The sequence below is a fragment of the Pyrus communis genome, chromosome 13 (assembly GCF_041283825.1).
Source record: "Pyrus communis isolate YQ-2024b chromosome 13, ASM4128382v1, whole genome shotgun sequence".
NCBI lineage: Eukaryota > Viridiplantae > Streptophyta > Magnoliopsida > Rosales > Rosaceae > Pyrus > Pyrus communis.
In genome coordinates this window covers 20,767,867-20,795,156 of record NC_142577.1, presented here as the reverse complement: position 1 = coordinate 20,795,156, position 27,290 = coordinate 20,767,867, and the positions used below count along the sequence as shown (strand labels likewise).

The window sequence follows — 27,290 nt, the reverse complement described above, 5'->3', positions numbered from 1 at the left end:
AATAACCAAGGGAAAGGTGAGATGAAAGTGAAAAACAATTTAAAATATTCTTAGATCTTAGTTTTCATCTTGTACGTCTTTCCTCGTACATTTTCTTCTACATCTCCCACAATTGTTACTCCACTCTTATATATATCCCACATTACTGTCATGTATTTCCTTCTCAAACACAAAAATTAAAATTAAAAATGGAAAATGAAATGGTTATCAATTAGACCTGTAATATTAAGGAGAACACAATTGTGTACCACATTTGGCACATCTTCCATTTGTTAGTCTCTTAAAAGTGTTTGAATTTTTTTTTAAAAGACTGGTCACAGACATACATACATATATACATACAAATGGTAGTTGTAGCAAAAGTGATAAGCATGCCTTGGTTGAACCCTTTTACCAGTTTATGAAAAGCATTCAGTCAACGTATTTGAACCAATGCAAAAAGAAAGGGTATTCCTAAACTGACCTCAAAGTCACTGGTAATATTTTCGGATAGGAATGTGATATTCACACACCTCATTTTACTTTTCACATACTCTTCTAATATTTGGTCGTCGGCTCGAATGAATTAAAGAAAATCAACGGATAGAAAATAGCAAGAATGTGTAAGTGTGGTGTGTAGATAACACACTTTCGGATAATATTCTCCATAGCAAACAATTGCATGAAATAAATCACAATAAGGGAAACGTCTACAAACTTTCTTCTAAAAGGAAGACTCGACAGAGGGAAAATTATTTATAGGAAATACCCACTTTCTCTAATTCTCAGCCAGTCAAAGGATCGTGAACAAGCAATCACCGCAGGTTATCATATGCAATGGCTTAACTTCTGAGTTGAGAGGAGTTGAGAAACTTGTTTCATTGTTGGACGAGATTGCGAACTGGGATGCAAGCAAGAAAACACAATCCTCACAAGAGAGAGAACCTCCCCTGCTTGTTGATGTGTTGGAGGCGATATACGTTGGTCCATAACATCCATGATCGGCATTTGATGGGCTGGTAATGTAGATGACGATGACGATGAAGACAAAGAAGACACTGACAAGAATGACGAGAACATATCTTGGGGATGCCTCCCCATGACTATGCAACCACTCCAAAGCTATAAATATCACATTTTTCGTTCACTTCCATTGTATAGGCAAGCTCTGCTCAGAATATGCTCATAGCAATGGGATCATTAGTATGTGGATGTTATAATGACTTGATGAAGAGAAGCGTGGTGTGAAAGCTAGAAGTTTATCAATTTAGCATGAAGGAGAGAAAGAGAGTTTGCATGGATGCATGGTTCTAGGTTGGATAATCTGAGTTTCCTGGGGTGGTAACAAGGCTCCTAATGGCTAGGATATTTAGATGAAAAGTTATAGAAAACACTAAGCTTGTAGGGGTGATGATTCTTGAGGTTTCAAGGATGTTTGCACTTAGGGAGCGATTTCCCTAGCTTGGTGCATCACCGTCTAACATTGTTTCTCTCTCTGGCCTGTATTGTGTTCTTGGATCCCCTCCTATAACCCTTCGATCTCTCTTTTGTAGGTGAATCACTCATTTCTAGGGTTCCTAAGGAATCTCTAATTGTGGTTGTCTTTCTTCCCATTTTCCTCTTGTTCTTTTGCCATTTCTGTTTTGGTATAAAGTAGCTAGGTGTCGTTACCCTCACGAACCCTGCACGCGCCTTCTTCTCGAGACGTTGCTTTCTGGGTCAGCCTTCCACAAGTGTTACTTCTAGTAATGTGTCTCCTGTCTTTGAGGCGTTGATCTTATGCGCGAGTTAGGAAGGGAAAGTCAGCCTCCTTCCTCATTAAATGCTTGCTCTGTTGGCCTTTTACGTGATCTTAGGGCTTAGAGTTTGGTTCCTTTCTAACTAAATTGGTTGGCTTGCTAGGGAATGAGGTAAACTAAGTCTATTCTATTTCAAGCTTGGCCATGTGGACTTCAAAGGTTATGGGCTTGGATCTTTGGGCTCCTAAGCAATTAAAATTTATCCATAATCTTGACTTTATACAGACTCGATAAACTTCAGTAATTATCCACGCCACAATTCACTTGATAAGCCCTGGGCATGTGACTTGGGCTTATTTTAGCATGAATACTAGTTACCATGATAAGGCTTGGTGTGACGAATATGCATGGGCATGGCATGCTTTATATAGATGTACGATTTAATTACCGTAGTGTGGCATGATTGTGTGAATATATTCATTTCTCTATTTCACATATTTGCATGTATTTAGGCTTGACTTGAAGCTTGTATAACAATTGGGCATCAAGACTTGATTGGGCTTGCATGTGACATTTTTTGGGCCTCAACATTAGCCATCTTGATTATTTGGGCTATGAGAAACCTTGAATAGGCTGAATAATCAAACTCAAGTTCAAGACATTTTTAAATGTGGCCTTGCTAATGGGACTTTTCCCATTCCCACATTGCAGCAACAAGCATCGTGATGATGTATACCCTTGTTTCCCATGAACGTCTCATCACCAGAAGGAAATGCTGGGTATTCCCTCATTCCTTCACGACAACTGCTTTAAACCTCTTTCCTCCCTAAGAGCAACTCCACCCCAGCCTCATAGGCTGGCACCCAGCCCAAAATATGGACCGACCTCCCCTGTTTTTGCTCCACCCCAGCCCAAGCCAAGCCATAGGCCGGCCTAGAATCAATAAACCCATGGGATAGCCCATCTGATGTCATGCTGACGTTGGGGTGTACTATTGATGACATTTTGGTGAAGTAGCTTATCTATATATATTTTTAGCAGGATGATACAGATGACCGGAAACAAAGCACTGCTGACATGACAGCTTTTGTGAGTTCCGGTTCTAGTCTTTTTGCTTTATATGTTAAATTAATTTGTACTACTTCTATATGGCCATATGGATGAGTGGTGGGCATGTTGAAGATGATGGTTATGCGGCATTTAAGTATTAGGTATCCTAATCTTTTAATGATTGATATTCACTTTCACACACTTCCTACTTAAAAAGAAATTCTTTAGCATTTTCTGCAGTACATATCATTAATGTTAAAACTCAGGCAATCACTAAAGATAATAGACCAATATCCAATCTTTTTGCATAAATATTAAGTTCACTAAATTTGGTGTTATAAGGTTAAAGAAACAGCATCCTATTCCTCTGCCAATACATCAAGTTTCTCAATACATCAACTTCAAGTGATGGGGATCAACTACCGAAGGCTATGGACGCTCTATCAGAAATTTAGGGGGCAATTAGGTAATCACAGCAACTATAATATTATAATACGCACATATAAGAAATTCTTTTTCTTTGCAGTTTCTGTTGCATATGTAAACTTTGTGTTCTAAAAACTGAAAACAATATAGTACATTGCAATAATATGAATGGTTAGGGTAACGATAAAAGGTCAAACCAACACCAGCATATCCAATGAACAAAACGCGGAGGTATACAATGTTGACTATAGCAGCAAGCATGCAACAACATACTAAAAGCTTACAACTTTGATGTGACATCCCGTCCCGAGATTTTTAGATCGCACGTGTGAAATTACAATTTTGCCCATAGTATGTTTTTCGTCACGTTGTGGGGTTATTTGTGTGTGGTGGCATGAGTTGGGCCACACACACACCTGCACATTCACTGTCTCTCTTCACTCTCTCTCTGTCTCTGTCCCGTGTCTCTCTCTCCCTTTCTTCTTCTTCTTCTTCTTCTTCCTTCGACGTACGGACAAACATCAAAAACACTCAAACCATCACAGATCGAAGGAACCAACTACACCATTCGACTCGTGAGGTCGAGGCGAGCTCAGCCATACCATTTTCAGGTGAGGAATCCTTGGTTTTCACGTCGATTCATCAATGGCCGTTTTGGGTACTGTTCATGCAAAGTTTGTACATTAAGTTTTTGGGTTTTCTGAGCTCGTAGTTGTGTTTGTGAGGTTCCCAGGAGTGTTGGAGTAGCTCGTTGGACGAATTTGGACGTCGGGAAGGCCTGGTTCGAAGTTGGCCGAGCTTGGAGTTTTTGGACAGGTATAATCTCTTAGTTTTAGCCCTTAAAACTTGTTGGGGCATGTTCTACTAGTCTAGGGCTTTCTTTTGGTGCAAGAAACGTGGAAAAAGGTGGAAAAACGAGTGAGAAATTGTGAGTTGCAGGTTTTCCAGCGACGGTGCCGGCGACGGCAACGGCGCCGGCGTCGGGGACTGAGTGGAGAAGGAGACGGAATATTCCGTCAGAGTTGACGGAATATTCCTGATGCCGTTAACGGCATCAGTTAGATTTAACGGAATATTCCTGACGGCGTCTGTTGACACCGTCAGTGTGCCTGGCACGTGGCCGCGCGTGGGGGGCGCGTAGGTCCGTGCCTGTGCTGGCGCGTGGGGGCGCGTGTGGGGTCCAAAAATTATTTTAAAAATATGGTTATGATCCTGAGGTTGTGTAGAGCACGTGGGTATATTCATTTGTCCATTTTGAGCAATGTATGAGAAGTTATTACGAGAAACGGGTTATGTGCTTTAAAGTTAACGTTTTTATAGTTGTTTCGCATTTAGGTGACACGTACCCCGAGGACGAGCGTGCACACGCGAGACAGGGGGGCTACGACCCTTCTACATACCAGTGAGTGGGCTTTTGTTTTCCGTATATACCTATATACAGTTATATTCCCAGAAATGCTTTAAAAAGGGTTATTTACATTATGCCATGCACTTTATTATTATCGTTTACGCATCATTGCATGCATCATTAGTGGCATACATATACATATGCATATTGGGTGTTGTGGATGCAAAGGTAAGTGCCAGGTAAGTGACATTCACGTTTATGTTTCAGTAGTGGTTGAGATGCCTAGAGAGCTCATAACCTGCACCCCCGGTGATAGTGCTCCCGCCCAGAGTAGGGCACAGTCCTTCACGTGATGTTCACCTCCCGCACCACACGCTCAGCTTGGATCCAAGTTAGGTGCATAGGCCTGTCGTACAGACCACTTTAGGTGGTTCCGACTCGTAGGTGACCCGCGATTATTCGCACAGCCTTCACGTGATCGTAGCACTAGAGCTTATATATATGTTACACCCAGGCCTGTCGTACAGACCACCTTGAGTGGTTCCGACTCGTGGGCAGGTTCAGTTATAGAGTTGAGATTTGAGCTCTAGATGCAGCCGTACAGGTCACGTTAGGTGACTCCGGCTGCCAGATGTTATGATATTGATGTGATTTATACCTAGGCACTTACATCTATTATGAGGCTTTGGCATGGCATATCTTGAGCATGATTGGCATACCCTTGAGCATGTTTTTGCATGTTTATACATACGGTTATATGTTTATTTTTCTGGGAAGTATACAAGTTTTACGGTGAGGGGTTAGAATGTATTTTGCTAAATGGTTTTCAAAGAGCTTTGTTTTTGCCCACTCACGCTTTTGTTTTGCGCCCCTCCAGGTTCTAGTTGCTTAGCCGTTGCGGTGGTTTCCTTTGAGGGCTCTCCGGCGTTCTGACAGACACTCCCCATTGTCGTTTTTGTTTGGGCTGCTATAGACCTGCTCTGAAATTGTATCTCACTTACTAGCACTTATTTTAGTACTTTGTATGCTAGTTTTTAATTATTCGTACTTTTAGATTACTACTTTATTAGCTTCCGCACGTGCACATGGCTACGTCACCTTTGTGTGACGGCCAGCACGCCCCGATCTCGGTCGGGGTGTGTCATTTGAAGAGAAAAAAAAAAATTGCAGGGCCTCCAAGTAAATTCCAGATAAACCCATAGCTCTAAGTAGATTCCAAGTTCGAGATTTCTATACCTCGAACCGAAGGTGGCATGGCGCCTGCTACTCCAAAACTTGATCCTTGATAAATTGAACTTCCTTCTTCGATCTAACAATTGAAAAAAAATAGGTATATTAAGCATCTTGTCATCTCAATGAAACACCCTTATACACTATACACCACGTTCATATTAGAAACAGAAACCCAATTTCACACAAATCAATTAGTAAAACCTTCAATAACAATATACGATAATAATTCCCAATTTTTACAAATTTTGTAACATTTTCCCCCAATTTTCCCAATAACTGCCTAATTCTAAAGAAACCCAATAAACCCAGCTGCAACAGATCTTCGAAACCACCAATAAAAACACATAATTGACCAATTATACAAACAATCAAACATTTATGCAATTCAACACAAATAGATAATACAGAAAACAAGAGAGAGAAAGTAGAGAGAGAGAGAGAGAGAGAGAGAGAGAGTTACATAAAATTAAATCCGAAATTGGAGTCACAAATACACAAGGTGAAAAGGGTATCTTCGAATTGGATTTAGGAATTATAGTCTCAAAGACCCAGAAACTCGAAAAAAGGGATTACCTGTTCATCTTTATCAGGTCGTTTGTCATTGGTGAGATGCAAGGCCTGCTCGTGGTCTGCGTGGCGTAGCTCAGACCTCCATCACGGTACAGAAAATGAATTCATGAAAAAAAAAATAAAACTTGACTTTTGTTGTTTTCAAATTATAATGGACTGTTTTTTTTAAAAAAAAATTAGTCCAGTTTTACAAAATGGGCCTACCAAATAGGTTTTTTTACCTTAAAATTTAAAAATTGTTTTTGAGTTAAAAACTTTGGACTCAAATCCATTTTATATAGTTCAAGTGCTCAATAAAATTTATTGAGCACTTGAACTATATAAGAAGTATGCTCAATAAAATTTATTGAGCACTTGAACTATATAAGAATGACTTATATGACACGGATACACCTTCATGGTGATGTTACATACTAAAAATAAAAAAAAATGTGTTGATTTTTCTTCATGTATCCTTGTATAATTTGCACAAAATGTGCGGTAGTAGCACATCGTGCCATACAAATTACTCTCCACATGACGAACTCTATAAAAGAAAGTTGAAAATTTTATTTAGCAATCATAAGGGCTTTTAACTACATTTGGTAAAAGAATTTAAAAAGCACCTCTCGGTCTTAGAAATGTTTTTTTTAGATAAAAGTACTTGACATGAGCTTCCCTTGTTCAAGAAGCACCGCAAAGTACCGTTTTAGGAAGCATTAATAAGATGTGCAAGTAAAATACATCATTTGTATAAGAAAAAAAATAACTGAATAAAAGGACAAGAGAGTAAAATTCGTCCAGGTTAAGTAAAAAAGAAGGTAATTTCATTCCAATAAGCAATAGCCACTTAATATTACGATTTAACGGTGTTCGTTTTTACTTGTAAGTAAGATGCTTTAGGTTTGCTTCTTGTCAAAAAACGAATTTGAATTATATTATTGTTAATTGATTGTAAGATTAAATTCGCTCTTACTCTCTCTTCATATTATTAAAAAAAAGAAAAAATCCCAAAAAGCAATAAGGACAAATTGATAATTGGGTAGCTTTTATACCCCTTCTTCTTCCAACCAAATACTACGTATACGCCTTTCTCCGCTCTCTGTACTCACTACACTGCACAACCGAGCGTCTCCAAAACCTTCCCCACAGAGACTTCGAACATGGTAATTTCCCTTTTACTCGTCAACGCATTTACACTGATTTCATTAGGGTTTCGAAAATTTCACTCACTTTCACCTGTAAATCCGTTGATAATGGATCCCGATCTGTTATTTTATGTATATTTCAATTTTACTAATCTCGTGCTGTTTTGCTGCTTTGAAAGTTTGAATTCTGTCGATTTTGCGAGTCATTTTCGTTTTGTATTTAGCGTTCTGTTTGGTTACTGAGAAAATTGGTGTGTGTTTGAAAACATTTGCATTGTTTCTGAAATTTTAATTTGGAAATTCAATTCGTATGGCAAGTAGTTCTGATGTGATAGTTGTTGTGATGGAATTTGAGTACTTGCTTTTCGCTGTTCGCAAAATCCGTACTTGCTTTTCGGTAGCATGTTTATAGTTGTTGTGATGGAGTTTGGGTACTTACAGCTGCTAACCAAAGTTCGTCAGACTCAAATAAATTTGGGATTCCTTGATGGTGTGATATTTACGATGTTGCAGTAAATTTGGTAGCTTGTCGTTGTCGGGTACTCATTGAATTGTAACTAGTGGAGCACTTATTAAGGGGGGGTACAAGTAATGAGAGAAGCTCAGTAGTGTCTTCTACTACTTTAGTAAGGAGAATCGGGTAAAGGCTGGATGACCCTGCAATGGTGTGGGTCAATGGTGTGATACACGCGATTATCATCCTGAAAGTGTCCAATGTCGATACAGAATTCACAAACTTATGCATAATTGTGTATGGGGAAAGTAATGCATGTTCTTTGTGGAAGCTTGACATGTAAAGATTAGAGAAGCGTGGAGCAAGTACTTTTACCGTATTATGGTTGCAGACAATTGCATTGATATGCCTGTTGGCAAAAGTTTCAATATTATTTGTTAGAGTTTGGAGTTTCTGGAACAAATTTGTCTTTGGTGAATTTCGGAATCTTGTACAAAGGTTGAATGAAGTTCGTTCATCTTCCCTTCAGTACATGAGATATCAAGGGCACATTTGTAAACTTGTTGGATGAGATAAAAATAAAATGTTTGGGGGCAAGATCTGGGCTTACATGTCAGTGACATGTCCAGTTGGGTGAAAGGGCCCATACTGTGCAGCCCGTTGTAGCCTTTGGGGGTCAAAATAGAAGTCAGTTAAACTACAGTCGCTTCACATTTATCAACTGAAAATGGTTTCCTCCCAAGTTCCTTTCATATGAACTTACTGTATATTTTGTCTAATCCAGCACCATAGTATGTACTAATAGTTATACTATTGATGACATTTTGGTGAAGTAGCTTATCTATTTATTTTTTGGCAGGATGATACAGATGACCCGAAACAAAGCACTGCTGACATGACAGCTTTTGTGAGTTCCGGTTCTAGTTTTTTCGCTTTATATGTTAAATTAATTTGTACTACTTCTATATGGCCGTATGGATGAGTGGTGGGCATGTTGAAGATGATGGTTATGTGGCTTTTATGTATTAGGTATCCTAATCTTTCAATGATGACGGAAATTATTTAAAAGTTAAAACTGAACGATGAAGAGATTAGCAGTTGGTTAATTTGATGATTTGTTGTTTTTACCACTATTCACAAAACCATAATACAATATTAAGAGGTGGGCATTTTTTTTGGTTTCTCAATTATTGGTGTTTACCATGTATACTTGGTAGTTTTGATGCCCACATATTTACATAATATTGTCACTCCATTTGCGTATTAGTTTCATAGCTGAATTTTATACAGCAATCGAAATGCCACCAGATGGTGAGTTTTATACTCTTTTGTTTGGTTTTTTCAGGTCCAAAATCTTCTTCAATAGATGGTGAGTTTGTCATACATTTTGGGAGGTTTTGTAATTGAAATGAAGTCCAATGGACTGTGTAACTTATGTTTTTGAGTTTTGCAGCAATCCAGGTTCTAGACAACGTCCGACTCCATCATTACAAAGAATATCCTTATTGTATTGCTTGCTAATTTCAAATTGATCATTATATTATTGTACACTGGTTTTATGAATTATGTTATACTAGTTTTGTTATATGATATTAGAGAGCAAAATTATTAAGTTGGTAGCATTTGAATTTGGTCCATTTGGCTGTCCTAGATTTCTGTTCTGCTTGCTTGGCAGCGTATCAGAAAATTACGTGAGAATCTTGAGGAATGTTATAGATTATGATTAATCCAATCATCTTTCGTTTTTTTCTGTCAAATTCTTCAGTTGGTGGACTCCGTGATTGGTGATACCTGTCATATTTATACTTGATTAATAAGGTTATATATGTTCTTTTAATTGTTGTGGGAACCATGTTTGTTTGACCTATATCTTTCTTGATCACATTTGAATTATTCTTTGCGCAGGACTTGTAATTTCTTTCGTACATTGACTGCGATGAGATATATGGAACCAGTATTATTGTTATTGTGATTATAAATACAAAAACTAAATAGATCACATTGGTTTGGATTAAATTGGTTTTTGGTTTCCTTGACCTTATGCACTTGATGAGATGGGCAGCAGGATCGACGAGTTGGAGCAGAGCATCAATGACCTCAGAACCGAGATGGGAGTGGAAGGATCGCCATCTCCTTCAGCCTCGTTGAAGCAAAAAATAGAGCCCAAGTCAGCTCATGATTCAGGCAAGGAGTAACTATGTCATGTTGTGTTGCTTTAATCGATAGGGTGTGTTTACTGCCTGATTTTGAGCGTTCGTTTGGCTGTTCCATTTGGATCCAAATCATACTATATAGATGATCACTCGGAGCAGATCTATACTCCATGGATTTGTAAGCAAGGCCAAATTTGATTGTCATTTTCTGACAGCAATGTAGGAAGCCCTTTTGATTCTCATTTCCTCGCTTGTATTTTCATGATGTGTCTTACTGGTGTGATGCCCTTTATCATTGAAAACCTTGGCACGAGGGGGGCTGAGTCTAATTTTGAGGGTTTATTGATCGACTAGCTCTTAATCTGATGGTACATCTCTTCTCAAAGAAGCCAGACATTCGAACCTCATTTCCCCTGTAATAATATTATTGATAGAGCATCTTCACTTGTATCACATAACTTCGTACTTGTCCAGATTTGGTACGTTACTGGGGCAGTATTCGTTGGTATTCCAAATGAATAATGTAATCTCATGTTTTTACTTTTCCACCCTAACGTAATATCATGTTGTGGTCCTGCCAGATTCCCAAATGTTGATTGTTTATGGAAGGCAAGTGCGACAAAGACATATGAGGTGTTGATTTGATTTGATTGTGTTGTATGTCACAAAAAGGCTTAAAAGAAACCCATAATTCAATTGCGTGCTCTCACATCCACCGATTTGGACCTTCCGCAAGTGCATGTGGACGGCAATTGACGCTGAGATTCCCATTCCTACATTATATTATCACTTTCCATCCATCCATCCATCCATCCACCATATTAAAATGCCAATAAGAATGCGCTGGATTTGTGGCCCTTGGCAAACCCCAGCACCATACGAATAACGCTTGGACAATAACAATTTTCGTTTTTATTACGTGACACAATTTTTCTTCAATAGTGCGTTGGATTGGACGGATAATGAATGATTAATATAAAAAATAAGAGTTTAACCCCATTAACATTATAATTTGTCTAAAAAAAAAGTTGAAAATATGATATCTAACTGTTGTGAAAGTTAAATTTAACCGCTAAAACATCAATTAGTGCTACGTAGCATTGAAGCCATATCTTCCAAGTGTTTGTTCTAGTTTCAATATTTGGCATATAAAAGAGCTGTTATTGATACTCAACATTGATACGTAACAATTGTTTATAACTAATTATTTGTTTGTTTTTGTTCTCTTGATAACTAACTATATGAATAAATGAAGTCAAATCGTGTGGTATGAACAAATAAATTTATTTTTCGGTGAAGGTTGTATTACTTTCCACAAAGTATCGACCTTTAGATTAATATCCACCCAAATTTGTTAGTTTCTCATAATTTCAATCCCATAGGCTACCACCCCACTAAAGAAGAGAAAATCTACTACACCACGGCCTCACCAGTCGTACATAACTATATATAATCATATATGTAGGGAAGTGTTATTGGCATTTCAAAAATTTCATTCTATACTCCTCCTAAGTGTATACTCCTCCTAAGTGTATTTTTCTTTCCTAATATAAAAAGTTTGAAGTGTAGAATGAGATTTTTAGAATGCTAATAACAATCCCCAATGTATATATCTTTCGTATCCCGTAACACATAATTATACGACCGGCCACACCAAAAGAAATATCCCACAAAACAGCCACAGCCGAAATTAAAATTTTGCATCTAAATTTCATTTGCTTTAAAATCCAATCATGCTGTATGGTCTTGTTTGCACTATAGCAAGACAGTTGTACACCGCAGAGATACAGATCACACGCACACGCACCCAACAAATGTCACATCCCGCAAGTACCCTTTACAACCCATTTACACGTTTTCTGGAATCTGGATTTTTATCACAAATAATAATAATATTATTATTATTTCCTCTTATTTTCATCACAAATAATCATAAATAAAAAAAAATACAAAAATGGAAGAGCAACAATATTACAACATTTATTAAAATCTTTTCAGGTATATAACACACAATCACTCACTAGACCGTAAATAATATAATTTTTTTATAATTAAAAAGGAGGTGGAAATTAAATTTAAAAAAATAAAAATTGAAATTAGCGCCTGCAGCGAGTAATGGCGCTACAGCCGCGACGGTAGGGATTTGCCTGAGCCCCGGGTCGGCAGTTGTAGTAGGACGCGCCACGCCGCGAGCAGGGTACAGTGTTCCTCCTCAGCGCACCGTAGCTAATGTACCTCCTCCTCCAGGCTAAGATGCGCCGGTTGATCTCCGAGTCCATCAGCATCTCCGCATCCTCGTCCTCGTCACCTATCAGTCCCCCAGCCGCCGATCTCATCGAACCCCAGCTCAACTCGCCCAGCTGGTGGCCGCCGCTGAAATCAACGGCCGAAGCAATCGCTACCAAATGGGCGGCCAGGATTGCACAGATTAAGATGCAGCCAAAGAGTGATGGAGTTCTTGTTCTTGAGCTTCCCATTTTTTTTTTGGGGTTTTTGTCTAAAATATGAACTTTTTTAGAGGAACTGGGTTTGTGGAGTGGTTTGGCCTTATAAGTGACCTTTGGAGAGGAAATGCCACTTGTTTTGGGATTATTTACAGTGATATGCCACTTTACCGTCTTTGCCTTCAAGTTTAAGAATGCCAATGACTTTATGGACATCCACTAATCACGCTTTATCTTTGGGAGCTGTCATGATTAAACAAAAATAATAACGTTACAACCTCAATTTGTTCGTGATATCAGAATATATTGATTCATGTGTAAAGCTTAACGGTCATGCATGTCTTATGTCATCCAATTCATGTTGTTCACGTATTTGGCTTGAAAATTCGTCACACGTGAGAGGATGTGTGAGAATGTGAAGGTAAAAAATCTCACATTGGTAGAAAGAGAAACCTAACAAGAGTTTATAAGGAGTTCGACAACTACCAATATTGTCAATTAATTTTATAGTGGAATCTCAACTTCTTCAAACTGACATTCATATTCTTCCTTTTTTGATAAACACATTTATATTATTTCTAACTAACAATAACATTGTAAATTCGTACTAAATGGACTGTTAGGTCGGATAAAAAATACGTGCTTCGACGTCAACTAATAATATTGAACAAGTGTGTTAGGTTTACAAGACAACACACATGAGATGATATATTAAGAGTATTTCATATTAGACGTGGAAGTCTTTTGTGTTTAAAATCTCCGAGACATCTACAACCATTGTCACTTTACTTTGAGTTCAATGCTCATTCTAACAGTACATAAGAGTATGTTATATATGCGGCCGGCCAAATTGCTACACGTGCTCCAATGTCACTCACGAAATCACATATTAAGAGGCATGATGAGAGTATCTCATATTGAATAATCAAACCTGAGTATAAGTGCTTAAAGAATTAATTTATAGTTGAATATTCACATATCAAAATCATTTTACCCTTTTTCATCGTGAAAATTACATTTGCAGTTAAAAGAGTGGAGGATGATTTAGGTAAAGTGCAAAGTAAATTCATTCCCCCTTGACATTGTAAAAGGAAATCACTTTCTCTCCCACTTGAGTTAGTGCATCGGGTTGTTGGAGAATTTGTAAAATCCTTTTTTTTTTTTTTTTCTTGTCGAATGTAAAATCTTTCAAATGCTTAGTTTGATTGCTGCAAATCCAAGGACTGAACCCAACACGCTTGTAAACCAAACTTGTGGAAGCTACACTTATGGTCAAGAAGAGGATGAAATGTTTTTGTGTGTCTTTCTGACCTCCAAAAAGAATGAATAACCGTAACTTACCACCAGTTATTTCTTAATAAAAAAAAAAAAAAAAAAAAAAAAAAGCTTGTAAACCACTTCGAGTCTACAACTACGTGCCAAGCTTAACTGGCAAAACAAGGAAAAAAGTTCTAAGGTTTCGTTCATCAGACCACGTGTCTGTGTGCAACACACGAAAAAGGCTCGATGTATTCCAATTTATTTGTCTATACTCGTGGTCCCACCTTTGTGGCCAAAATAGGTCCTAGTGTAAAAGTTCAAAACTTCTTTTAGAGGATCGAATGTGACTTTTGCCAAATTGTGTTAGGTGGTGGACGTATCGACATTTTCCGAGCTATGCCGATGAGGCTCGTCGACCTATGCTAAGCAATGATGTCGAGGTCCAGCGACATCTGTCGAGCTCTGTTGAGCATCACTTTGTTGAGCCTTGTTGAGAAGTATCAGGCATGCATTTCATCGAACAATTAATAAACTCTATTGAGGCTCGTACCAGACTGTCATAGAGTTCCCAAAGGACCTTTCGAGCCGTTTCCCCTTTTTGGTAGGGTCCTAAGAGGTTGGGACCCAACATATCCCTTAACGGAACCCGCGCTTATTCCCTCGTAATTAAGAGAGACCGCATCGTACACAAAATTCTCTTCCAAAACACAGTGCCTAAAAAGTCTTTAACCCTTCCAAGTACATAATTGAAGCGTCTTAACACACTGTGTCGGCTCTTACGTCACCAGTCTAGCCCAAAGTCCAAAAATAGTCCCAATCCTCATGCCTTCCTAAATGGGCTAAAAAGCTGACCATCCAGTAACGGGTCCAGAACAGTACGCGCCATATTACCGTGGCATATAATTATTTGGGCTAATTGGGTTCATCTGATAGGCCCAGTTTTATAGTTATCACGGTCGCACTCCTCATTCGTATAAAAGCTATCAGAAACCCTAAAAAACGCAGCGCTTCTCACTTCCAGCAGTTGCCGCCACCACTCCGACTTCCCCAAAGGTATAGATTTCTCCTCTCCTCCTTCCATTCCGAGTATTCTAATCCTCGCTGATTCGATAAATTCTGACATCCGTTTCTGTGTTTTGTGGGTTTTGTTTCTAGGGTTATAATCTCGACCGCCAAGATGCAAAACGAGGAGGGAATCATCACCGAGCTCTACATCCCGAGGAAATGGTACCCATTCGAATCTAATGGGCGATTTTATTTTGTGCGACTGTTTTGTTTTTGGGATTGGGATTTTAGGGTTAAATTTTGTGGTGTTTGTTTGGATGTAGCTCGGCGACGAACAGGCTGATCACCTCCAAGGACCACGCGTCTGTTCAGATTAACATTGGGCATTTGGATGAGCATGGCATCTACACTGGCCAGTGCTCCACCTTCGCTCTCTGCGGCTACGTCCGTGCTCAGGTTTTGCCTTCTTTCCCTCGTTGTACTGTGTTAATATTTGTGCTTTTATTGGGCATTTGTGAATGTATTGGGTGATAAGAATGTGTACAACGGTTGCGGAAATTGATTATATTTGTGTGTTTTCTGTTGGGTTAGTCTCATTTGGTTCTGTCGTTGGCTTTGTAAGACTGCATTCTTAAGCTATATTACAAAGTACATGAATTCAGAGGCTGGATTTGAACCCCACAACGGAGAAAATAACATACAAGTCACACATCGAATAAGTCTTGCTGCGGTTGTAAATCCTTAACTGTGCCGAAACAATCACTTTTTATTCAGCTATCATTTTTTATCGTATCGGGACACAAGTGCTACTACAGTTTTGGAAATTGTTCGATTACTGATAAATTTTAAACAAAATCATATTGACGCCTACAGTCAAACTCAAAAATATTGGGTTACTAATGGTTTTTTATTAGGTTTTCAGTTGTTCTCAAATGATAATTAGCATCCTCTTATAATTTCGTATCGGTCATTTGCAATATTGGTATTCCATCTGTTGTGCTCTGATTTCTTGTGCTTTCTTTTGTTTTGTAGGGAGAGGCCGACAGTGGTTTGGACCGTCTCTGGCAGAAGAAGAAAACCGAAGTTAAACAGTAGAAAGAGATGATTCTTCTTCAGTTAATGGGGATGAGTTGTTTAATTTCTGAACTAAATTATGTGATGTTGAGGGTTTTTTCTTATTCAATTAGTACTTGAACGTTGCAAGTAGTTCCCAACCTTTTGGTGTTCTTGAAATGGGCTGTTCTTTTGACGATTAAGTAGTGAAACTTCTACTCGTTGAGTACCTTAATTATATTTCTGGTTTCATAAAATTATTTCCACTGAATTTGCATGATTATCTTATCATCTATGTCAAAAATTGACCTCTGATGAAATCCAGGACAATACATGCTTTGATCTAGTGACCCCAATATTTCTCTGACTCCTATGGGCATCGACATGGATTATGTTCTGTGGGTATTGCCTTCTCTAGCAAGTAACACAAGTTTAGATCCCCCTCACTTGTGAATTGTCATTAACTTTGTCAAGACTCGTGTGAATTGTCAATGCGTAGAATAATACGCAATGTTTTATCAATAGTTACGGAACATTTCCTCTCTGGATTCTGTTTCGCTCAACCCTTTCGATTTGTGGCGGTTGAGCGAGTGCAGAAGCTTGAGGCCTTTCTGCCTGAAATCGACCCCATAATGCACCAAGATCGTGCTGTACACGTAGGTTGCTTCTATGTAACCCTTTGAGGCCGTTCTCTTTAGAGACTTGATTTCGAGTTCTGTTCTCTTTCCTGTGAAGAGGTCGCACATCCCTTGCCTATACAAGTCCCTGACATTGCCGCGATCCCTGCAGTGTTCCAGATCGGGAGAGTTTTTTCCTTTCGCGCCAAGAAACCAGCGAGATCTTGCTGATGTTGACCTCCTCCAATATTTGATTGTCCTGAGCGCTTTTGTTGAAATTCTTGCAACTTAACTTGGCCGAGTAAACATCATCGAAAGAGCGCACAGCAACCTTCGCGAGTCTTCGACAAAAAGCTCGTTTGGAAGAGACTGTATGGACGATGAGGCGTTTCATGCTTTCTTCATTGATATTGTGAGAGGCCATTGATGATGCCTGAACAAAAGCCTTCTAGGTATTGAACCAAAAAAAAAAAGCTTCTCTACGTTTTGTATCTTACTTTTGCCAAGCTTAAAAGTACATTAAGATTAAAAATAAGAAGAAATATATATAGATAATCTGAGGTACAACCCAAAAAATTAGAATACAAAAACCCTAGTGAAAAGTACCTGAAAAGCAGAAGCCGAAGCCTCAAGAACTTGGGAAGGACAAAACGAAATCAGTTTGCTTTGCAGGTACAAGAAGCAATTAAATAATGTGATTGTCATTGTGAAATAGTGTGAACGCCCATATGATCTGACTAAAGATGAAATGTAAGAAAGACAAAAACACTGCTAAAGATGTTCTATCTAATTTTGTTACTACTTAAGACATGGCTTCAACATGCATGAATTGGTATTGTAGACTTTTACACGTTAAGAAATTTGTACAAAGAGCATGCAATGTATAATTAGAAAACCAAAAACGAAGTCACAATACTATTACTTACTCAAGGTCATAATGGTCATTGCCTCTCCTTTCTACACTCATTTCGCCTAACATCAATAAAAGAAAAAAAGAAAGTGATACTTGGCATAAGAAAAAATTTCAAATTCGAATTACTCCAAGCGAATACTAATCAATGAGTTAAACTACAAACGCGTCTTGATAAAACTAGCATACTTCATAAATAATGCTTTTTTTATTATAAATATATGCTAGCATCAGTTGCGAACGAGACGCACTTCAATTAGAAATTTTCGACCATGAAAAACTCAAACCATCAACCATAGAAAAATGCTTCAAGCAAATAGCTAGAACATATCCTTTTTGGTACTGCAGGCCCTCGTGTGATGTGGCATAAAATTGTAAACCTGGTGGTCACAAATCTTTACTGGAAAAAAGGTGCCAAGGTTGGACAAGTGCGACAAATTAGAAAAATTCTTCCCTTCCGACTGGTCGTATACGGCAATACATTCACAATCTCAAGGGTGTTGCTCTAAATCGACAATAGAATAAAAAAAATTTCTCAACAAATAAGGGTGAAAAGGAAGATGGTATATAAATTTTTTCTAATGATGCTAATAGTTAAAAATCAAATCTAACAATTAAAATACGTGACGATATGAGTAATGTTTTATTAACAGTCTTCAAACCATCTTTTGTTATTATAGCACGTGCGCATTAAATAACAGGTCTCATTAACACAGTAATTTCTTCATGGGAATAGATTGCGTTGCGTAAACGTAACTAAAAGGTCAAAGTTTCAAAAAAGGAAAAAATTTCAAAATTCGGCACAGGGCATTGTATTTTAGGCCGTGGACTACTAGAGCCGCCAGCGCCACCCAACTGCTTACGAGTTCCGAACGCCGCGGCGGCTCAGTGTTCAAATCGGCATTCGCCGGCAGCCATGGATTCGAGCAGCTCGGGCTCCACGAAGCTTGATTACTTCGACGACATGTGGAAGCTCCAATCCACCGCCACGTTGCTATCCGTATCTAAAGTCAGTTGCTTTTCACTTCACACTCTTTGTTCCTTTCCTTTCTATTCTGTTTGTTTCCCGAGAAAATACTGCCAGAAAATTAATGCAATCCCTAATTGGATTTTACCGTGTGCTTTGTTGTTTGAAAGGGGGAAGATGGACGAATCGCCTTGGTATTGGACCGGACGATCTTCTATCCCCAAGGTGGCGGGCAACCTGCCGACACCGGCTTCGTCGCCGTTTCCGATTCCGGCGTCAAATTCGTAGTAGAAGATGTGCGGTCCAGAGACGGCATAGTAAGTAATCAAATTGTTGATATGATCTCTCTCTCTCTCTCTCTCTCTCTCTCTCTCTATAATTTTCAAATATTTGATTAGAAAATAAAAAATTAATGTCTATGATTGGTGTTTCACTTGATTTTGATTAGGTTTACCACTACGGTTTCATTGAAAATTCCGGTGAGGAATCGGAGTCGAAATTCGAGAAAGGGAAAGAGGTGCTGTTGTGTGTGGATGAGTCTAGGCGCAGGCTTAATGCTAGGTACGCATCTACTCGAAGAAATCGGATCATTTGATTGTTTATATTTATAATTAAGTTGCTCAACTTGTTCTTTGATTGAGCATTTATTGTATAACCAAAACCAAGTTCGATTTTCGGCCAAAAAATTCCAAAGATGGTTTGCTTACTTGCTGTTTCGTGTTCTATATTTTGAATGTTGTGGAATTGTTTATGTGCAGGCTTCACTCAGCTGGGCATTTGCTGGATACATGTATGAGAAATGTGGGATTGGGTGATTTAGAGCCAACCAAAGGCTACCATTTCCCTCAGGGGTATGATTTATTTCTGCTTTATTGCTCTAAGCCTAGATTACAAAGTGTAGGTATGTTTCTTGTTGCAAAATCTTCTGTTAATATCAGGGAACTAAACGATTAGTTGGCAAGAATCTTGTTTCTAATTTTTTCCTCAATCCTCGTTTCTTGGCAATTGAGTTTCTTTGTTGTGCAATTTATATTGAAATTTTTTGTAGTTATCTTAAAATAAACAAAACAGAAAAGACACGATCACTCTTAATTTAGATATGTTTAATGTGAGCTGCCAGGATTTTTTTTTAACATAACAGCACAATGATCCTTCCTTTTGAGTGTAGTAATCACTCACTTGTACTTCAACTTTCCACGAGTCAATCTTTCTGTGGAAAACAGCACAATGATCAGTCTTCGTGGGCTTCAAAGTGAAAACTTTTCACCATCCCATGAATGAACACTAGGAACTTTTATGTTGTTGACGCATGAATTCCAATCGACATATGTAGACGGGCTGATAACAGTCACACATGTAAACACGATGATTTGATTGTAGCCGAGATCACCCCCACCCAATTGTCTTGGGCAGCAGCTGCCTTATGTAGGCCTCCAAACCTTCTCCATAAAGTCTCCTGTATGTTATGTGCTTCTAGTGGAAAGGGTTATGGGGCCCAATATAAGCCACCAAATAAATGCGCTACTTAGAGCCAATTAGGTCAATAGTGTTCCTTTGGATTGAGGATCCAGTGGAGTTGTCTTGTAGGACACATGAGGCCACTATTGTATATCGGATAAGCTTTTACCCCAAAACAGATAAGCCATACAAAAAAACCAGCAGTGGCATAAGCGATGAGTCGATGACACATGCTTCAGATTGAAGCAACACATCTTCACCAATTCTTCTCAAATTTAAATTAGTTCATTGCCAGCCTCAGTATTCTGAGATGTGAACAGTTTTTGGTCTTTGAGACACGATGTTGTTGTTTGCATATCCTTCTGAATTAGTACTTCTAAATTTATAATATTTCCAGGCCATATGTGGAATATAAGGGCACAGTTCCACAAAAAGATACAGAAAGTAAGCGAAAGGAGTTGGAGGTAGAAGCTAATGCGTTAATATCGAGAGGAGGAAAAGTGAGTTGCAATATTTAGGATTTATCTAAAGTTGCATGCTTGGTATGGGGTGTTAGATCTAATCCGTTACCATATTTTTGTAAGGTTTCTGCTGCCTTGTTACCATATGAAGAAGCGTGTAAGCTGTGTGGTGATTGCCTTCCCGATTATATTGCAAAGGTTATTCCTTACACTAGACCTGTTTTCAATACATGCTCATATTGGACCCTTCAAACTTTAGTGCTGAAAATTGTCGAGTACTAACTTCAACTGCATTTACTTTTTTGCATCTCTGATCTCTTGCAGGACAGCACTCCTCGCATTGTGAAGCTAGGGGACAGCCTTGGCTGCCCGTGTGGCGGTACCCATGTTTCTGATATATCAGAGATCAAGAGCATTACGGTAAGATCCATTTGCTTCAGTTTTCTTATGAACTGATTGATGTCCCAAATTTTTCGCAAAATTAGTAGGATGAAGTGAGTGCTTCAAGAAAGAATCTGTTGGTGTACTCTTATTCAAGTGAGGTCTTTTACTACTTGTTCAGGTTACTCAACTACGGACAAAGAAAGGATCGACAAAGGTCTTTTACAATATCGGGTGACTCGGGTCCTAATTCTTGATGTAATATTTTGCTCTCATTGATACAAAGATCTGCATCATTGTGTAAAAATTGACAATTTATATAACTTTTATTATAGAATGTTCTTGTAAAACTATAAAATTTTCGGGCTTTAAAAGGATTTTACGATTAGTGAGTCACTGGTTGTAATTTGTTTGTATTGTGTACAAGATGTATTCAGTATTTAATTAAACGGTCGCCGCTTAATTATTATATATAGAGAAACTCCATCGACACTCCACATGCATAGACAAGGAGTGCAGTTTGTCTCGTTTGGACGGATGAGTCGAAGGCGACACCATCCTCATTCGGATTTCCTGGTTTGAAGTTCCGTTTAAGACTCGAAGCTTTCATCCGGCAGCCGGAAATCGCAATGCCTGCGGGGTGTACCAGGAGATGCCATACGTGTGTGGTCCACAGTCGACATCTAAAAATGCATGAAAATTTTCATACAAAATGACGAACCCAGTCACTATTCGCCACAAAATTAAGGAAATTTAAAGAAAAGCTTTTGTTTATTTTAACGAAAAACTATATTTTTACATTAAAATGTTAATCATGGTACTGTTCATTTTACCTTTTACTTTGTCCTTATTGTTAAAACTCAAAGTTTTCAAGCTATTTTTATTAGTTTTCCTACAAAATTATTGGAATTGTACATAAATTTGGATTACACTTTTGTTTCGATCAAAAAGTTTCTTTTGATAAGCGATAGGACAATTACGTTGAATTCATCTAATTTATAAGGATGAAGATTTGAATTTGAGCTCAAAAGATAAACACCTTGTTTTAGGCAACTTAGCTTAACACAGGTGACAGTTAGAAAAAGTTTCTGTTGGCTCTTATTTTCTTTGGCTTCATATCTTTTCGGTTGAAATGTGGCTTCTCGTTAGGGTTTAAGGCCAACCTTCATTAACATGACATCTGATGACCTATTAACACAGCCAAAATAGATCATGTGATGGAGACCTTCGTTGACATTTGTTATATATGAAAAAAAAAAAAAAAACAAAGAGCAAAACAAGGACACAAGTTATATATTTCAACTTGGCTTAACCAATTTGGTTAAAGTAGTGTATTTATCTTTTTACAACTTGTGTTTGAATTATATTTTTGTAGTTTAAATATATTTAATGTAGCTTATTTTATCATTTGTTAAAAAAATAAATATAAAAATAAGAAAATATTTTCATCCGCCCAATTAAATTATTAATTCGTAAAATTATAATTACAAAATACCTCACTTGCAGTTTCCATGTGTTCCTAGGGCTAGGCCAACTAAAGCATTATAATTTATAGGTCAATGACAGGTTACTTATGTAGATGTGAGCTTTAATTAAGTTGGTTTGAGTAATGTGCTCCCTTTTCTTCACTCAAGTTTTTATTCTTTTCCTGTAATTTATCGTAGATTATCTTATCAACTGACATATTCCAAAAATGTTATTCTTATCGTCTATTTATACCATCATTTATATTATCTCTCTAATAAAGATGGAACCTTTGTGTTGTTAGGCCCTACCTCTATAAGAGCAATAGTACAAATTGATGGTAAGTGTATCATTACTCAACTGTTCACGTACAGGTAATGAGAATTGGAATTATTATGATTCTTGAGTTTATTTTCTAAAATATGAGTATTGAAATCATCAAAGTATTAGTTTTTTCTTGGGTTTACTACATATATAGAAATAGAAGAAAAAAATATTTAGTTTTTCGGTTCAAACCCGTAATCCAATACATGAAAATCATGTATCAAATTAACGAAGAGAATTAGTTGGTTTTAATTAGATTTTCTTTCCTTGCTTTATTACTAAATTTTCCGAATTTTTACTTTTCATTTCTATTAAGTAAATATGTCACAAGTGGAAATATTGTTATCAAGTGTTTCAAAGTACACTTTAGTACGGAGATTATCTTGTAACGCATAATGTGGGCAGAACATAATATCAACATTTAATGCGATGACATTACTAATTGACATAATACACATATATCACTTGTCAAATAATACAACATTAAAATACAATAATATCATCCGATAATGATAATATTATTATGAATTTAGTGAATTAGTAATACTATGTGTCGATTCACCCACACAATACCTCCTTAATGGAATTATTGTTGCTAATTATATGACTTATATGATAATTTTTGTTTTTATTTATTTGGAAGATGAAGATTTTTGATTTTTTTTCAGGGTTAAGAAAGGAATAATATAATAAGCATGATAAAAATTTTGATAATGATAGAGTTGAAATGGAACTTGGAAAACGGCATTACCGGTAAGAGGAGGAATAGACAAAAAGCCAGAACGCCAGCCAAACAAATTCCGCTCATTTCAACATATACCCCTTCCTCACCATCCATTTTCCCCATTCCCTTTCTTCTCCCTCCACCTCCATCTCCACCTCCCCCGTTTTATGTACCACCCAGATACAGATTCTCCACTCCACTCACCTCTCTCTCTCTCTCTCTCTCTCTCTCTCTCTCTCTCTCTGTCGGTCTCTCTCCTTCTCTCAGATCTGCTCTTTCCAAAGACATACCCTTTATCACTTCCATCACTCTTTTTATATATACACCTATATATATATACGTTGTATAGCACTAGCTGCATTCTGGGTTTGCTTCCATTGCTCTTCTGGAGGCCTCTTTGTTGAAGAACACCAACAAACCCAGGTGGGTTTTCAATCCCAGCTCCGATTCTTCGTGTTTTTCTTCGATAATGTATTGCAATTTCACTAATGTTTATTGGGTTGTGTTTGAACCATATTCTCTACGTTTCTGAACCTTTTATTTGATTGAATTTGCTTATTGTTTCACCCTTTTTATTGCGTCTGAAATGCAAAGAATCACTTTTGGAACCGTATATTTATTGCCAATTATTTATCTTTCGATGGAGTAATGAGGATAGAATGATATTATGATTGCTATTTGTTTTCGAATTATCGTAATTTTTTTATCTAATTTCCTTAAGCTCTAAGTTCTTTTTTCTTTTTTCACAAGGCGATATTCTATTCTAAACTAGTCTAATCTATAGGGTGGGGGGGGGGGGGGGGGGGGGGCAGGATTCGAACTTGCATGCAACGGGCCGGTCACACTGCCCCTGGTTCTAACTTTTAAGTTTCCTTCTGTTTTCTCTGATCGTCAAGTTTACGTAAGGGGACAGAGTAGTGTTCTTCACCACAAGCTATTAGCCCCCATAAGCTTCATGTTTAGTTGATCAGCTCAATTTATTTTTCTCTGTGTCTGTTTTCTTGTTGTGGATAAGCATTTGAATTATTAGTATTGATCATTGAACTTGGAGATGTATGCATTCTTGTGGCATATAGCTAGGAAAATTTCTCTTTTGGCGTTTTGCTCTCTCACACATCCAATCAAAGGCGCACACTTTTTACATCATTGTCATAAATAAAAGAATTTGGAGTTGAGAAGCTGTATTTTTACTGTTTTATTTTGTAGTTATATCAACTGATTTTCAATAGTTCCAATGTTTCACCATTGAACGCTATAATGACACACTTTGAAAAACAGCGGTACAGTTATGAATTATAAGTTCATATTTGAAAAAAAAATGGTATTCGTGCAATAACGATAACCAAATCAATTCCAAGTTGTCACGTTGCAAACATTTGAGTTAATGAATAACCAAGATGTTTGTATTTTGTATGTTTTCATCTGTAGATCATGCGAGGAGAGACTATGGTTAAAACTAAAGGAGAACTAAAAGTAAGCTTTGGCTATCAATGCAATAGCAACAGAGGCAGTTTTTGTGAGGATTCCGATGAATATGAAACCTTGCCTGAACTCCGAAGGAACAGTAGTTTCTCTTGCTTGTCTGGTGCTGCAATAGGAGCAAATGCCACTCTGGCAAACACAAATATCTGCAATGGTTTGATAGGGGTAGAAATACTTCCTAGTTGGGACTCTCCTAATTCATTTCGTAGAGTTCCCTCTTCACCAGCTATGTCGAGGTTGGATATATTATCATCTTCTCTTCAGAGTAGTATGTCAAACTTAAGTTGCAGTCCGTCTACGCCTGATTCTGATTCTTACTTAATGAAAACCACGAGTCCTTCCAGAAATGAAGGTTTTCTTAATGGTATGGAAGTACAAGTGGCGGGTGGAGCTGCTGGTGAAGACAGGGTTCAAGCTGTTTGTTCTGAAGAAAATGAGTGGCTCTTTTGTGCAATTTATGATGGTTTCAATGGAAGAGACGCAGCTGATTTTCTGGCTGGGACACTGTATGAAACCATCGTATTTCACTTTAATTCATTAGACTGGGAATCAAGTCAGGAATCCATCAAAACTTCTAATGCTCCAGATATAGATGGGTCCCTTCCATGTATAGGAGATGGTAGAAATACTATCAGCAACGAAAGATTTTCATCCAGAATTTATACACAAAAGGATTCAAGTGTTGACCATATCTCTGAGAATGCTCCATGTGCTAAAGTAAAAACATCAACTGATTCATTTAGGCACAGGGTGCTTGATAGTCTCCAAGGAGCTCTTAGTCAGGCTGAGAATGATTTTCTGTACATGGTTGACCAGGAAATGGTGGATCGCCCAGATTTAGTTTCTGTTGGGTCTTGTGTTTTAGTTGTGCTTCTACATGGGAAGGATTTGTACACACTAAATTTAGGTGACAGCCGAGCTGTATTGGCAACATATGGTGATGGTTATTTAATGAGTCGGAGTGAGAGGTTAAAAGCTATCCAGCTCACTGATAGTCATACAGTTGATGACGAAAGTGAAAGAATGCGAGTTTTGTGTGAACATCCTGACGATCCCATGACCGTCGTGGCTGGAAAAGTAAAAGGGAAATTGAAGGTCACTCGAGCTTTTGGAGTTGGTTACTTGAAAAAGGTGGTCACTCTTATTGTTTAACAATTATGTACCAACACCAAGTAGGTTAAAAAGAAGTTTTTTTTATAGATAAACTGACATTATCTGGTGTGTTTATATCTTATGCCCCTTCTTCATAATCAATATATTTTCCATTAGTGGATTTTACTGAATCTCTTTTCTTTTCACTTTTGTGCAGAAAAACCTGAATGATGCATTGATGGGAATTCTTCAAGTTCGTAACCTTATAAGCCCACCATATGTTTCCACTCAACCATCGTTGAATGTGCATAGAATATCAATATCTGATTGCTTTGTAGTACTTGGTAGTGATGGCTTGTTTGACTTTTTTACCAATGACGAGGCAGTAAAGCTTGTCCACTCCTATATCTTGAGCAACCCCTCCGGTGATCCAGCTAAGTTTCTGCTTGAGCAGCTTGTAGTAAGAGCAGCCAATTCTGCAGGTAGACATTTTTTATATCATGTGGAGATTTTGTTGTCATTCCATCCATATCCCCTACAAGTTTGCTTTGTTTCATTTCGGCTACCTTTATTAAACACAGAAGCATGTATAACTAACCCTTGATCAGATTAACCAAGATAGAAAAGCAATTGATTTGTTATTGGAGAAGGCTACGCTCACCCTCCATGTTGTGTGCTCTTAGTTCTCTCCCTTTCGTTTCTCTGCTTCGTAGGCCCTGCTTCTATGGCCTATGCGGTATTATTACCATATGGCATCTTGCGTTTGTTGAAAGATAACAGATCTTTCAGTTTAAAATAAGTAGTTTCAGTTTGATTTGTTGTCGTTTGTTAACTTCTCCTATAATGTTCTCCTCTTAATTGTAAATAGAAAATACTTTTTGGTGATGGGTGAACAAAACTCCAGTTTTGATCCCGAAATTGAAACATTTCAAGACCAAGTTTAACTTGGATGATATCAATATATACATTCCGCCCACCACAGCACACCCTAAGGCATGCATACACATTTTTCTCTAAAGTATGGTATTCTGAAGTCTTCAAATAGGAAATCCCACCACAGGGTTGGTTACATTTTATTTTATCTGACAGAATAACTTGTCTTTTTGCATAGTTTTTGTTTGCCCAGTCCTTAATACTTTCGTTGCAGGTTTCAGTATGGAAGAACTCATGAACATTCCAGCAGGAAGGCGGAGGAAGTATCACGACGATGTAACAGTAATGGTGATTATTCTCGGTACAAATCAGCGCACGACAAGGGCGTCAACTTGCGTGTAAGATTATTTTTTGTGGTGCAATAGAATGTTTAATATTTCTGGCAGTCTAGTTTTAGGTTCCAAATTGTATATAGTTGGATGTCAGAGATATACTTTGCTCCTGCTCTATAATAATGTTTATAGTTTATCAAGTTTTGCTTGGCAAAAGACTGCTTCATTGCATTCGTCTGCAAATTACATATCTTTATTATCCTTTAAGAGGCTTGTTCAAGAAGGGCAAATAAATTATATTTATTTTTTTTTTTTTGCAATTTTGGCAATTTTTACAAGATTATAACAAAGCAGAAAGCCTTGT

General features: G+C 37.8%; 4 protein-coding genes and 2 pseudogenes across 5 annotated transcripts; 4 read left to right on the top strand and 2 right to left on the bottom strand.

Annotated features, from left to right (window-relative positions):
- Positions 1-7,353: 7,353 nt before the first annotated feature.
- LOC137738445 (heat shock factor-binding protein-like) lies at positions 7,354-10,408 on the top strand (annotated as a pseudogene). Its single transcript, XR_015955354.1, has 6 exons — positions 7,354-7,490; positions 8,786-8,833; positions 9,272-9,295; positions 9,380-9,422; positions 9,973-10,110; positions 10,222-10,408. The product of XR_015955354.1 is annotated as a heat shock factor-binding protein-like (transcript).
- A 1,626-nt stretch (positions 10,409-12,034) lies between these two features.
- On the bottom strand, positions 12,035-12,611 carry LOC137736719 (rapid alkalinization factor). The gene has a single exon (XM_068475957.2). It carries the CDS (start codon positions 12,554-12,556, stop codon positions 12,176-12,178), a length of 381 nt encoding a protein of 126 aa, XP_068332058.2. The 5' UTR covers positions 12,557-12,611; the 3' UTR covers positions 12,035-12,175.
- Positions 12,612-14,704: 2,093 nt separating this feature from the next.
- LOC137736928 (small ribosomal subunit protein eS21y) lies at positions 14,705-16,098 on the top strand. The gene is made up of 4 exons (XM_068476252.2): positions 14,705-14,836; positions 14,939-15,010; positions 15,112-15,244; positions 15,821-16,098. The coding sequence occupies exons 2-4, from the start codon at positions 14,961-14,963 to the stop codon at positions 15,881-15,883; spliced, it is 246 nt and encodes an 81-aa protein (XP_068332353.1). The 5' UTR covers positions 14,705-14,836; positions 14,939-14,960; the 3' UTR covers positions 15,884-16,098.
- Positions 16,099-16,359: 261 nt separating this feature from the next.
- Positions 16,360-17,425, bottom strand: LOC137736182 (putative F-box protein At1g67623; annotated as a pseudogene).
- A 682-nt stretch (positions 17,426-18,107) lies between these two features.
- On the top strand, positions 18,108-21,027 carry LOC137737648 (threonyl and alanyl tRNA synthetase second additional domain-containing protein). Its single transcript, XM_068477190.2, has 8 exons — positions 18,108-18,377; positions 18,506-18,652; positions 18,784-18,896; positions 19,094-19,186; positions 20,191-20,293; positions 20,378-20,452; positions 20,579-20,674; positions 20,817-21,027. The coding sequence occupies exons 1-8, from the start codon at positions 18,285-18,287 to the stop codon at positions 20,871-20,873; spliced, it is 777 nt and encodes a 258-aa protein (XP_068333291.2). The 5' UTR covers positions 18,108-18,284; the 3' UTR covers positions 20,874-21,027.
- A 2,114-nt stretch (positions 21,028-23,141) lies between these two features.
- LOC137738031 (putative protein phosphatase 2C 40) lies at positions 23,142-27,142 on the top strand. Its single transcript, XM_068477633.2, has 4 exons — positions 23,142-23,570; positions 24,576-25,760; positions 25,939-26,203; positions 26,869-27,142. The coding sequence occupies exons 2-4, from the start codon at positions 24,579-24,581 to the stop codon at positions 26,994-26,996; spliced, it is 1,575 nt and encodes a 524-aa protein (XP_068333734.2). The 5' UTR covers positions 23,142-23,570; positions 24,576-24,578; the 3' UTR covers positions 26,997-27,142.
- The last annotated feature ends 148 nt before the right edge of the window (positions 27,143-27,290 follow it).